The sequence below is a fragment of the Sinocyclocheilus anshuiensis genome, unplaced genomic scaffold (assembly GCF_001515605.1).
Source record: "Sinocyclocheilus anshuiensis isolate Anshui unplaced genomic scaffold, SAMN03320099.WGS_v1.1 scaffold1241, whole genome shotgun sequence".
In the NCBI taxonomy this organism is placed as follows: domain Eukaryota; kingdom Metazoa; phylum Chordata; class Actinopteri; order Cypriniformes; family Cyprinidae; genus Sinocyclocheilus; species Sinocyclocheilus anshuiensis.
The window spans coordinates 687,357-699,902 of record NW_015549644.1 but is presented as its reverse complement, the minus strand read 5'-3'; the positions used below and the strand labels follow the sequence as shown (position 1 = coordinate 699,902).

General features: G+C 38.4%; 1 protein-coding gene across 1 annotated transcript in view; it reads right to left on the bottom strand.

Moving 5' to 3' along the window:
• Positions 1-12,546, bottom strand: part of LOC107659914 (S-adenosyl-L-methionine-dependent tRNA 4-demethylwyosine synthase-like) — a 50,320-nt gene that overhangs the window by 25,122 nt on the left and 12,652 nt on the right. Inside the window, exons 4-6 of the mRNA XM_016449016.1 lie at positions 9,809-9,918; positions 5,678-5,855; positions 2,388-2,523 (exon numbers count right to left, since the gene is read on the bottom strand). Coding sequence (XP_016304502.1) covers positions 2,388-2,523; positions 5,678-5,855; positions 9,809-9,918 — 424 coding nt within the window. The remainder of the gene's footprint in view (positions 1-2,387; positions 2,524-5,677; positions 5,856-9,808; positions 9,919-12,546) is intronic.

Genomic DNA, 12,546 nt, shown 5'->3' with positions numbered 1-12,546 from the left:
AAAATCACAAAAAACACAGCCGAACACAGATAAATAGATTGGTGCTGAATATTAGCTGATTTCGAAAAAAAAAATCCTATCAACACCAAACAATATGGGCATACTGTTTCTATTGTTGTTATAGTGTTGTAATTCAACAGCTTGTTCTCCGTGATGTTTGTAGACTTGCACCAAACAAACTCTCATTTAAATTCAACCCCCGGTGGTGTATAAATGGAGTTCTGCCCATTTTGTGAAAGTGTCTGAGGCGGGTTACTGGTGTTATGCGTTCCCTGCAACTGGTTTTATGGCAGAGCTTCTTTTCAAGGTCATGAAATCACACAGGAGAACATATATCTCTGGCAGTGCACTTTCAAGGTAACTGTTAATAAAAGCATGAGATATTTAAAAGCTCCTATATTGAGTTCCTAATGCCAGCTTATCAAGAACAAGTTTGAGTTTTGTACAGTGCACAGAAATTACATGAAAAAAGAAACCACAAAATTAAACCGTATATAATAAATACAGATTGTTGGCCAATATCTGAGAATCAATTAAGCAGAATTCGCACTAACAGCAAACTTAATGAGGACCTAATGTTGTAGTTACAGGGGAAAAGGGAAAAAATGGAATAGAACTGTTATGGTGATGAATGCTGAGAATAAAACAGCCATTAATGATTTTGTATTTATACTTGCGTCTTATTTATCTCTGACAAATAGAAGTCAGAAACAAATGCCTCGTAATAAAATCTTTCAAATGTTAGAATTATGAATAAGCCATGGCACAATTAGTACAGAAAATGGAAAACAAACTGTTTAAGGAATCAGTGTGAGTCTAGACAGGTGAAGTTCAAGCGATGGAGATACAGCAGGTGTGAGTCACATGAAATCCTCGCTCTTGTCTCACAGAGCCAGACTTTCACCATCAGCATAAAGTCTGGTAACACTGCAGCTTATTCTGGTCACAAATCGCCCACTGAAACAGGAATGGCCAGTTGGAATGACATAGGACGTTTATCTTCAAAATAAAACTTTACATATGCATTTCCTTGGCTTATTGCTTCTTTTATTCGCAAGTCGCTTTGGATAAAAGCACTATCCTGAATGCCTCACAATCCTGCTGCCTACAGTGCCATCAATGTCGAGTTGCTCTCTTCAGTTAGAAAGCGACACTGCAGGTGATCTCAACTCATTAGAAAACAGAAGAGCACTTTCTGTTCGTGTGTCTTTCTTTTTATGACTCACATATGCACATATGTACACACACACACACACACACACACACACATAGAATGAGCGGTCTGTTCAATGGCAAATGCAGGGAAGTCATTACAGAAGTTTAGCACACACGCACAGTGAATCATCTCTGAATGATGGCACTTAAAATCATTAAGCAGTAATGCCATGGCCCCCCCGTATAACAAACTGCTTTTGTCATCTCAGCATGCTGAGCCCAAAGTAAGAGCCGTTGACGGACAGCGCCTACGCATCCACTTCATCAAACTAGCATTTTTAACAGAACTTCACCTCAATAATCCAGTTAAACCTGAAGGCGTTTATTCAGCACCTTCTTTTGATGGTAAAAAAAAATGACATTGTTACAGGCCAACGAACGTTATTACTCAGATAAATCACAGGATTTGGGTTAAGATTAAATAAATCCTGGAGCTTTGCAGTCATGATGTTTGGAATTAACATAATCGATAGCAAGGATTTCCACAGTGTTTTGTACAGGCCTGATATGAATTACATGAAAAATAATGAGTGAAGAGAAGCAAGAAGAACAGCTTTTGGCAATTAAACAATCATTTAACACACGCAGTAATGCACAACAGAACTATTAACCTTGTAAAACACTTAATAAATGTTGACTTGAGCGATTGTGGAGAGCTAAATAATTACCAGTCTCTTTCTGTCTTCATTGTCTTCAAACAATGTTTGTAATAATCATCACAGGCCAATGATTATTAGTTTCAATACAAGTAATTTAAGAGCAATGGTGCTGATGTCCAAGCTCTAGCTGATTCATTAGGATCTGCACACTATTTAAAGATCACAAGCAGCATACAGTGTTACCCAGGGTCTTGTACTCTTGATAATTACAGTTCTATTTGGGTTTCTTGCTAAGCAAAGGTCAACATGGGTGACTATTGACAAAAGTTGGTCCTAAAAAAATGGACTCGGCTTCTTTCAGACTAAGATTGCAAAAGATGCCTTATATGTCTAGAACAACAGTCCCACCACTACGACCAGAATTTCAGATTTTTTTCTAATTCTTAAATGTGGTTTTCAGGTTGTGTGACTATGAAGTCAGTGAGATGGCAGTATTACATGCTCAAAACAAATCAACTGTTCTACCAGAGTCAAAACTCTTGTTTTATCTGGATTACAGCACAGTGGACCTACCTTTTCACCAAGAGATCTGAGACTGTCCAAGAAACGCTGCCAGAAGTCTTTGAAAAGGGGGCGGTCAATTTTCTTCAGACTGTCTTTTGTGCTGGCATCAACGCTGACATAAAGTTGTGTAACGGGCACAAGACTCCTATAGATAGAGAAAAGTAGTTGGAGGGATAATTAACTTAGCATTGTATAAAGAAAATATTGCTTTTTAACATATTAACAAAACTGAAGAATATTGGAGTGTATAAGCATCAGGAAAACATAATTAAGCAGCACACAACTTAGTGATTGAGTTTTTGAGATGAAAACTGGAATTAAGCCAAGAGTAGGAAATGTGTACGTTCAGACAATGTACCGTACCAACTGCCAGAGCTGCATTAGCCAAAAAAAAGACTCAGTCACTCAGTTCATCTCACCCTATCATCATTTTAGTAAAGACATTGTCTTTCTAATTAGGGAATATCAGTGTCTACAGTGTAAACGTTGCCGGCCACTATGCAGTAAGGCAAGGTATCTGAGTGATAAGTAATGGGCAAAATCCTCCTTGTGGTTTCCCTATGGGCAAGTAGACAAGTCAATACAGCCACTGATTTTCAAAACAGACAAGCTGATATGCTGACCCTGTGTCTCGTTCAAACATTGGAGTCATCTTAAAAACATCTTGAAGAGTGGATTTACATACATTCTCAAAAATCTCAGCAGGCAGATGAAAACCTCCTCTTGTGTTCTGATTCTTAGCTATTTTTGAACTCCTAGATCTCAACAAGGCTTTTGACAGTCTGCCACAATATTTTCCAGATATTAGCATTTAGCATCACTGATACTGCTCTCCTCTGGTTAATATCCTACATTAATGAAAGGCATTAATTCCTACTGATAACCAAATCAAGTCCTGCTCCCATTGCTCATGGTGTCCCCCAGGGCTCAGTTCTGGGCCCTTTCCTTTTTTTAATTTACATAAATAATTTGATGCCATGTACTCAGATACCATTACTATGCCAATGAAATGCAAATCTATATCTGCTGACAGACCTGGACAGGATTTCCACTTCTAATACACTTGTATGCATGACGTTAAAACGTGTGCATGTCTAACTTTCCAAAACTCAGTCCTGAAAACACCAAAGTCGTTTCATCTCACTCCAATCTGTGTTTAGACATTTTATTGAATCCCTCATCCATTATACCAATCTAGGTCTGATTTTTGACTTCATCCTCAGCTTTAAGTCACACATGAACCACCTTGTCAAACATCTTTCCTCCACCTCCTTGCACCACAATATCTAGATTACTCGATTCAACTTCTTTCCTGCTCTGCCAATTTATTAAAGGTCACCTATTATGCAAAATTCACTTTTACATGGTGTTTCAACATAAATGTGTGTTGGCAGTGTGTGTACACCAACCTACAATGATAAAAATCTACCTACTCTTTTAATCCACATAAATTATAAGCAGTGTCTCAGAACAAGCCATTCACAGAATCTGTACAAAATGACGTCACTTTGTACAGGCCCCACCCACGACTGTTGACGGACAGTGCCCTATTAGCATAGATCCCATACAAGCATTAATCGAGCCCTGTGGTTCCCCCATGATTTACTTTGGGCCTACATGTATTACAAATGGCGAACTTTGTGTCTTCTTCACTCACAGAGATGAACTTCCATGCTGACGACATGTTTACATGCAAATGTGAGCATAAGTGTGATGTCAAAACGGACCGGCTCGGAATTGGCAGACTGACCGGCCGGTCACTGGTCCAGGCCGATCATGCTAACTCCGGTTCCTGGCCAGTCGATATTTTGAGCTGAAACTTCACAGACACATTTTGGGGACACCTGAGAGTTGTATTACATCTTGTAAAAAGGGGCATAATAGATGCCCTTTAACGGTTCCCAGGTTCAGACTGCCCTCCTTGGGTCCTTCACACATTTAAAACCTAATTAAAACTCTTAAGTTTACTCAGGGTTATTCCAGCTTTTTTTATTCTTATTTATCTAGTATCTGTTTGTTATATGGGTTACAGTTGTTCCAGTTGTTCAGTGTCATGCATTGTGAAGAATCCTAAAATTAGTGAAAAGTACTAAGGCAAAAAACAATACATATTATTACGCAAAAATACTGTAAATAATTTTACTGAATTCTGTTCTAAAATCTAAGAGTGAATGTTTTAGAACTGTACTGCAGATTTTTTTTTAATTACTTTGTTCAAATGAAAATGGAGGAATAGAAGTGCTCTCTTGCCCTACACATTCATTTCTGTCTACAGCACATACATAAAACTAAAAAAGAAAATACTGTTTAAATAATATACTGTACTAAAACACAAGCTCTTTAAATATATAAACCAATCAAGATCATTGAAATAAGTCTCAGCATCACTGATAATTTTGAGTTGTTAGTGTGAGGTTTGTGCCGGTGTACCATTTCATCCTTTCCTCCTGAAAAGAACGCAATAAAACATTAGCATACTGATATGAGTAAAGCAGCAGGTCTAGGATCTCATTATAACAGCATTTAAGAAAGCAGGGAAGGTTCAGTGCTGGGACCCACAGTGAATATCATTTTTTGCCTCTGTTGGTTTGTTTATCACACAGAAAAGGCCTGCTTCAGCAGAGAAGCGTGACGAAGCTTGCAGCTACGAGATAAACAACAACGATTGACAAGTGTTTCTCACTTCCTCAGCACACTGTCAACATGATATTCCAGCAGCTGGGGTGATGTCCCCTCACCCTCAGATAACCTGCCTGATCTGTGAGAGGATTCGGCGTGCAGCAGTCGGGAGAATGAGGTGAGGATGTATTTTGCATTAAGCTGGGGAGCAGAAAGAGTGAGAGAGCTAAAAGCTTTTTGGCTGCTCCTGAAAACTCATGAATTTAGCACAATCTGGTGGAATTGAAGGAGCTGGGAGTCAAAGAAGCTGTAATTTGCAATTCAGTGCATGATTATGGCTTATCAGTCCAGTTACAGCCCAAGTGGGACTTCAAAGACTGAGGGAAAAACTTCAAGTTGGAGGATGTTCAGCTGTTAGAACTACTGCAGATATACAGAGAACAAACGCATTCAAAAACAGGCTTTGTCTGTAGGCACCAGATCAGAATCACTTAATCATAAATGACAAGATACATAACAAAACTTTGATCATCATAGACATTGAAAGGAATGTGTGCTCACTATATTAAGATTAGTGGATGACTGACATGTGATTTTTAGTAGCCGATTCAGCATTTAGTCCCCAAGCTGAACAATTTAGCCCACGGTAGATCCCATTACCTAAAGACTTTAAATCCCACCTGATCTCCTCAGGGAACTGGGCGTTGGTGACCAGGAAGCTGGATATGTTCTGCTGATGAAGGAGTCGAAGGAAGGAGTTGATCTCAGGATACATGATGGGTTCGCCCACCAGAGACAGAGCACAGTGCTTCACGGTGAGGCCCTCTTCAAAGCGCTCGGGACGCACTCCTGGCACACCTGTCACGTGAAACACAAACCAAATGCTTAAAAAATGTTCAGTGATCAGATTGCGGTGGCATTTGTTAAAGTTAAAGTGTGTAGTTTCTTCGCAACTAGGAACACAAGCAGAATTGCAAAGACAAGTTTTTCAAACTCTCCTTAAATCTGCCATTGGCCAATTAAGTAGATAATCCCACACCCAACTCACGCCATTGGTTGAGCCAATGGCAGGCTGAGGTGCGATTCCCATACAACAACATTAACTCACCTCTTTACTACCATACTACAAAATGACCTAGCTAGACACAACTGTTTCCAGAGACTGTAGTAACATCCTTCGTTCAAACCATGTTGGTTCAACAATATAGAATTGCTGTTAATTAAATCATGCAGGTGGTGGAGTAATAACTTCTTGGTTCAAGAACGAAATAATGTCAGATTATTTATGTAAATTTATAAACATGGCATGTGAGGACTATTTCGATATACTGATTGAACTGCACAGAACTCCACAATGCTGTTTGCGAATGTTTTTTGGGACTATCGTTTCAGAAAACACTGAATCGTTGAACTATATTGGTAACAACAGAACTTAGTAGGTTAAGAATGCTTTTGGGAAACTCACCCCATGTTGGGATGATGAAACGGCAATGTTTTTAAAGCACCAGAGTCACAGTGTTTACTCTGAGTGAAATCAACCAATCAACAAATATCTTGTCTCAGCAAATTCAACTCAGAGAAACGGTTTTAATTTTCAAAAACAAACAATTAGGCTATAGACAGCAAAAGCAACCCATTTAAGTCGAAAACCAAAGAGACATCTTTGGACAAATGGGGGACTGCAGGCAAATTCGAAATTGGTTTCCTGTGAATTAGCAATCTTGCCCCCCCCCCAAAACAAAAAAAACCCTCTTTCTTGCTCACTGAGGAGTCTGGCTCCAATGTTGAGCTCTGTACTCTCTGCACAGCATGCTTCCTGGCCTTTCATCCACTCTGTGCTCACTTGTTAGTGCGTTTGTTTACTCAGCCCTGGGTCATCATGGCTTACTTCTGCTACATGGAGCAGTGGTGTCACTGCTAAATGTCAACTGCGCCACCAAGCTAGAGAGGATGGTGAGACCAATACGACGGTGCGGAGGTGGTACAACACACACAAACTTGCACACACACATCTGGCACTAACTCAGACACTGGAACAAAACCTACAGTAGTCTCCATCAGGACCCTCTGGCTCAGATGCATCAAAAGTGCTAATCTTTGGACCAAAAAATATGTACTGCTTTAGAAAAAAAATCCCGGTCCATTTCTCGAAACTCAAAAGGAAAAAGAGACGCTCGATAGGAACAATATTACATTTCTGAAAAATAATAACTAAAATAGTAGGTCGTGAGTAATTTTAGAAAATACAAAAGTTTGACATCTGTACTGAAAACAGATGATCAAAGACAGATGTCTTGAGTTTCGAACAGCAGAAACTTTAATTTGCGAATGATAAAATCGAATCAAACTGACTTTGTGTGCTGACTGTGCCACCCCACCTAATAACATTCCCGGCAGATATCATCAGAAAACTCCCTTTCTTAGCTGCAGATCTGTTTTGTAGCCATCTACGCTAGACATCTCTGATGAATTTTTCAGACTACTGCAGACGGAGAAAAAAAAAACACATCAAGCAGTCTCCAAATCACCCCATATTCTGGAGTATGAAGGCAGTGCGGTAAAACAAAACCAGTGATGTTAAGGGAGTTGCTTCAGACGCTAAGAAAACGCACAAAAGGATTCAGTTCCCATCTTAAGATCCTTGAAAACCCATCGTGTGTGACCCCTCAATCCCAAGAAAGTCTGATCCAGATGTCCACCAAAGTACTTGAACTCTGGATCTGGCAGTGAAATCACAACCCATTATGAGCTGATGACGTCACCTGATTGTTGAGATGAGGAATGAGAGACAGGAATGTGTTACGTCCCAACAAGCACATTTTGGAGGGAAAAGAAAATTTGCTGGCATTAGATTGTTTTATGACACAATATTGGTATGTCGTTACAAAAATAGTCCTAAGAGTGGGGGACATCATTTTCTGCCATGACTTACCTAGATCACAAAGAATTTGCCATCAAAACAGAAATGATTTCCCTTGGCAGTAACATTTGACTTGATAAAAGCAGCATGATTCATTCCACTGTTTAATTTACTAATTTGTCATTTAGCTGGTGCTTTTATGCATAGCAATTTACAGTCAGTGAGAGTTTGGGAATTGGCTCACTATCAATTCATGAACCTGAATTTAAAACAAATTGGTCACAGGATATTCTGTATTATTGCAATTAAAACTACACTTACAGCATATGATTTTTTACCATTTTAATTCTACCTCCTTGAACTCAAATGACAATTCTGTAGTCTGTTTGCAATTCAGGAACTGAATTGAAATTTTAAAACATTTTTAATTCTGAATGGCATACAATCCTGCATACAGTCCACCCTTTAGTTTTGACGACCATTTGATTAATATCATGGGATTGAACCTACAAGCTTTCAGTTAACAGCCCAGAACCCACCACACCACCCCAAAACATAAACTTCATGAAAGAATAAGTTAACTTTTGTGCAGTCTGTGATTGGAGAACATTTTCTTTTTACATCAGATTTCAGCACTAACCATCAACTGTTATATCACCCAGAAAGTTTGCAAAATGTTCTAAATTAATGATGAAGATGCACAAGGCAATGCAATGGGAAATTTCACTTCAGTTATGGTAGCTGACGGTCAAAATAAATAAGCAGCGTTGTGAAAATTTTTAATGCTGCAATCACAGATATTTCCTATTCATATGGAATTAGATTTTTCAGAGGATGCCAGAGTTGGAAGAAAAACAGTATATAATCTGATCAATTATATTTTTCAGAGGTTGTTTGAAGAAAAACACATACACAATTCAGATGTGATCTATGAAACACCAATTATCCAGAAAGGAAAACTACTTTCATCCAAATGGGGCTAAAGAAATATTTTCTTTACCAACTGTACGCTCTTTACTGACCAAAAAAAAAAAGGTATAAAATAATTTTTAAAAAGTTTTTTTTTTTTTTTAATAAAATTAAAATAAAATCTATAATAAAATAAAATAAAAATGATTTTAAAAAACTATGTCCCCTAAATACATCTGTATGGTCCAATGAGATCAATATAACTCTCATAACTCAATGTTGCTTTACAAATGACGTCTCAGCGAGATGCCCTTTCCATCTGATCTCAGCCTGTCAATCTGACCCAGCAACAAACCTCATCCCCTTAATGCTGCTGAAAGCTGATGGATCCACTACTGATCTGATGCAGCAGATGCTGAAGAAAGTGACAGGGTGCAAATGAATAAATTAGACCCAGTCGAACTGCACTTAGAGCCTGTCCTGTTACTGCCTTCTGCAAACCGTAGTGACAGCTAAATATACCCCAGTGTCTGTTGGACAATCTCTGAAACCGGGAGGGTGTTCAGAGTGTAGAGATGTCAACATAGTGTTATGTCACACAATGCTTGAACAGCTTCCAACTGGATATGTGCCTCTGAGGAAAAAGGATTTAAATATATTTGGCTATATTTATATCTCACCAGACAGACAAACAAAACAAAACTAGTTATTTCTGCACAATTACAGTGTAAAGGCCTATTAAAAGCATGTGAGAATATTCTATATAAGTTTTTGGCACAACAAGACTTCTGAAGCATACTTTTATTTCACTTGTAACTTAAGCCAAAAAACAAAAAGACCAGAATGTCGACATTGAATTTGATGCACAAATACCTTTCATGTCATTTGCTGCCATCAAATTTGGTGTGCAATAGAAAGTAGACTGTGGCCAATAAGTTTATCTAGTAATGAACCAACCCTTTCAATCCACTGTTGTTTGTTTGAAGGCAGCAGAAGAGCTCAGCTGAAGGTAACAGACAGCGATGCTCCGGGGAGTCCTTACCTCTGAACTGGCGAATCATGTTCCTGTGGTTCTCCACAGCCTCCTGAATGATCTTCTCGGCCGGGTCCATTTTCCAGCGCCACTCCGTGCCCACCGGGTTGGTGTGGTGTCTGCACATAGAGAATTAGAGAGGACAGATCCTGTCAGCACGTCACCATCATAACATTACAAGCCCCAGACCACAGACTCGTTCCCCTGAGAACAACACCTGCACCCCCACTGCGCGCAAATTAATGTCCTGTGACCCTTTCAACAGCTCTCACATCACATGAAAGGGCACAAATGCCAGGCAACAGGGCCTTACTTCCGTCCCCTGCCGCAAATAGCAACAGGAGCTGAGACAACGCTGAATGTGACAACATACCCCTTCATTTCACCAGGGCAGGGGTAGAGCCAAAATCTATTATGAGGATGTACAAAACTACATTTTCAAAAATCGACTAGTCAGTGGGTTGTCTGAACAGCTAGCCCACTAGCAGGTTTTTTTTCCATTCAGTTTTTATTTGAAAGCTTAAAGGGATAGTTCACCCAAAAATGAAAATTCTGTCATTTACTCACCCTTATGTTGTACTTACCCCTGTAGAAGTTTCTTATGTTGAAACCAAAAGATGATATTTTGAAGAATGCTTGTATCCAAACAAGTTGTCAATTGACTTCCATTATAGTTTTTTTTTGGCTACCGGCAACTGTTTGTTTCCCAACATTCTTCAAAATATCTTCTTTTGTGTTCAACAGAAGAAAGAAACTCATACATGTTTGGATCAAATTTTTTTTTTAGTTCACCCAACATTTTTGGGTGAACTATCCCTTTAATTATATAGTTAAGAAAATAATGAAAACTAACCAACAAAAAAAAAATGTCAACCTCAGGCCATTGTGATTTCTAAAAAAAAAAAAATTTAAAAAAAATAAAAGGAAGAGGAAAGATTAAATAATCTTACTAATCTGGCCATTGTGACCCATTTCTATTAATAAAAAAATGAGAAATGAAAAAAAAAAAAAAAACGAATCAAAAAAAGTTAAAAAATAAAAGGTAATAAATAAGTGAATGGATTCATATTCAAAAAAATAAAACATTATTTTAAAAAATGAGAAATGCAAATATAATATTATTTTAAAAATAAAAAAGGTAACGACAACTGAGTAATAGAAATATATAAAAATCTATTTAGTAAAAAAAAAATTACAATAAAAAAACTAAAATAAAGCAAGACATCTGAGTGATAATACTCATAAAAAAACTCAAAATCTAATATTAAAAAATTATAATAATTAAAATTATAATGTGGGTATGCTTAGGGAATCAAAACAACCAAAACACTGTAAAAATATTAACACTGATGATATCATTAACAATCAACAGGCTTGATCTTTTTCCCCTCCTGCCTTTGTCAAGATGGGTTTTCTGGGCTGAAGAGCCAATGTTTGAGATGGGTTTAAAAGCTTTTCCTCTAATGCCTTTGCTCAGTTTCATGCGATACAACCTAAAATATCCAGCCCATCCACATGAAGAGGCCTCTTCAGACACATAATTAGTGCCACTTTTAACCAAATTACTCCCCTTACATGAAGTTCAATATTTCCATCACATTCCCTGAAAGCGGAGGACTAAACGACTTTTGCATTTTGAAACTTCTTCAGCACATTTATTTGCATTATATCATTAACTGTGTGGCATTTGAGGATACGCGCAGCATGTGGCAATGAAACGGATGGAAAATTTGATTAGCGCAACGATCTGAGTCACAGCGTCATGACACAAAACACAACCCACGATGCCAACAACTAGATCTGATACACCGCTTATACACAAGGGCATAAAAATAGAGTTCACTGACAGTCTTAAGACGATGATTTTTCTTCTTTAAGCCCCATAATGCCACAAAATCAGCTGATTCAATGAGAAAATTGGATGCGAAATGACAGATTCACTCAACAACCGGATCAAAGCACTCACTGAGACGCCTTCAATCTGCTGCGTTAATCTGACAGTGCAGCTGAAACTACAGACACAGAAATTGGATTTTGTGCACTGGAGGCTGTCCCAGTATGTCCTGTCCTGGAGCTGTAGGGCAGGAGACAGTGTCCTGTTAGTTTATGGCTGGATGTGTGTGTCACGCTCACAGTGATGATCTTAAATCAAGTCCATCTCAGTCAGCGAGCAGCTTTCAGCTGTGCTGCAGCGTAAGGGTCACTCATGGTGGAAATCATCCCAGATCCACTCTTCAGAGGAGGTGCGCTGATGCTCTTTGACAGCTCTTTTTTTCCCCCACATAAAACCTCACTGCCAATGACAGCAATACTGAATGCTACCTTCTTTCCACAAGTGTCACTGTGAATCATCACTGCTGCATCTACCTTTGCACTTCCAGTTCATTCAGATGGACATCACAGCTGTTTGCTCAGGCATCTTTCAAATCACAGGCTGATTTTTTTTGAAGTAAAGATTTTAAAAAGAGTTATGCACCAATCATTTAATACTTTGGTTTAGGGGTTTGTTCAAACCCTAAATACGAGCAATATACACCCTACTTCATATTTGCTGAATGAAATCCAATACTTGTTTCTTACTAATTTTGGGGTGCTAATTCCAAAAATAGTGCCTGTTCTGTTAAAGGGGTCCTATTATGCTTTTTCACTTTTTTATTTTTAGCCAGTGTGTAGTGTGTATGTTTGGGCATTAAAAAGATCTAGAAAGTTACAAATCTCAAAGTCCACTCCAAAGGGAGATATTTCGT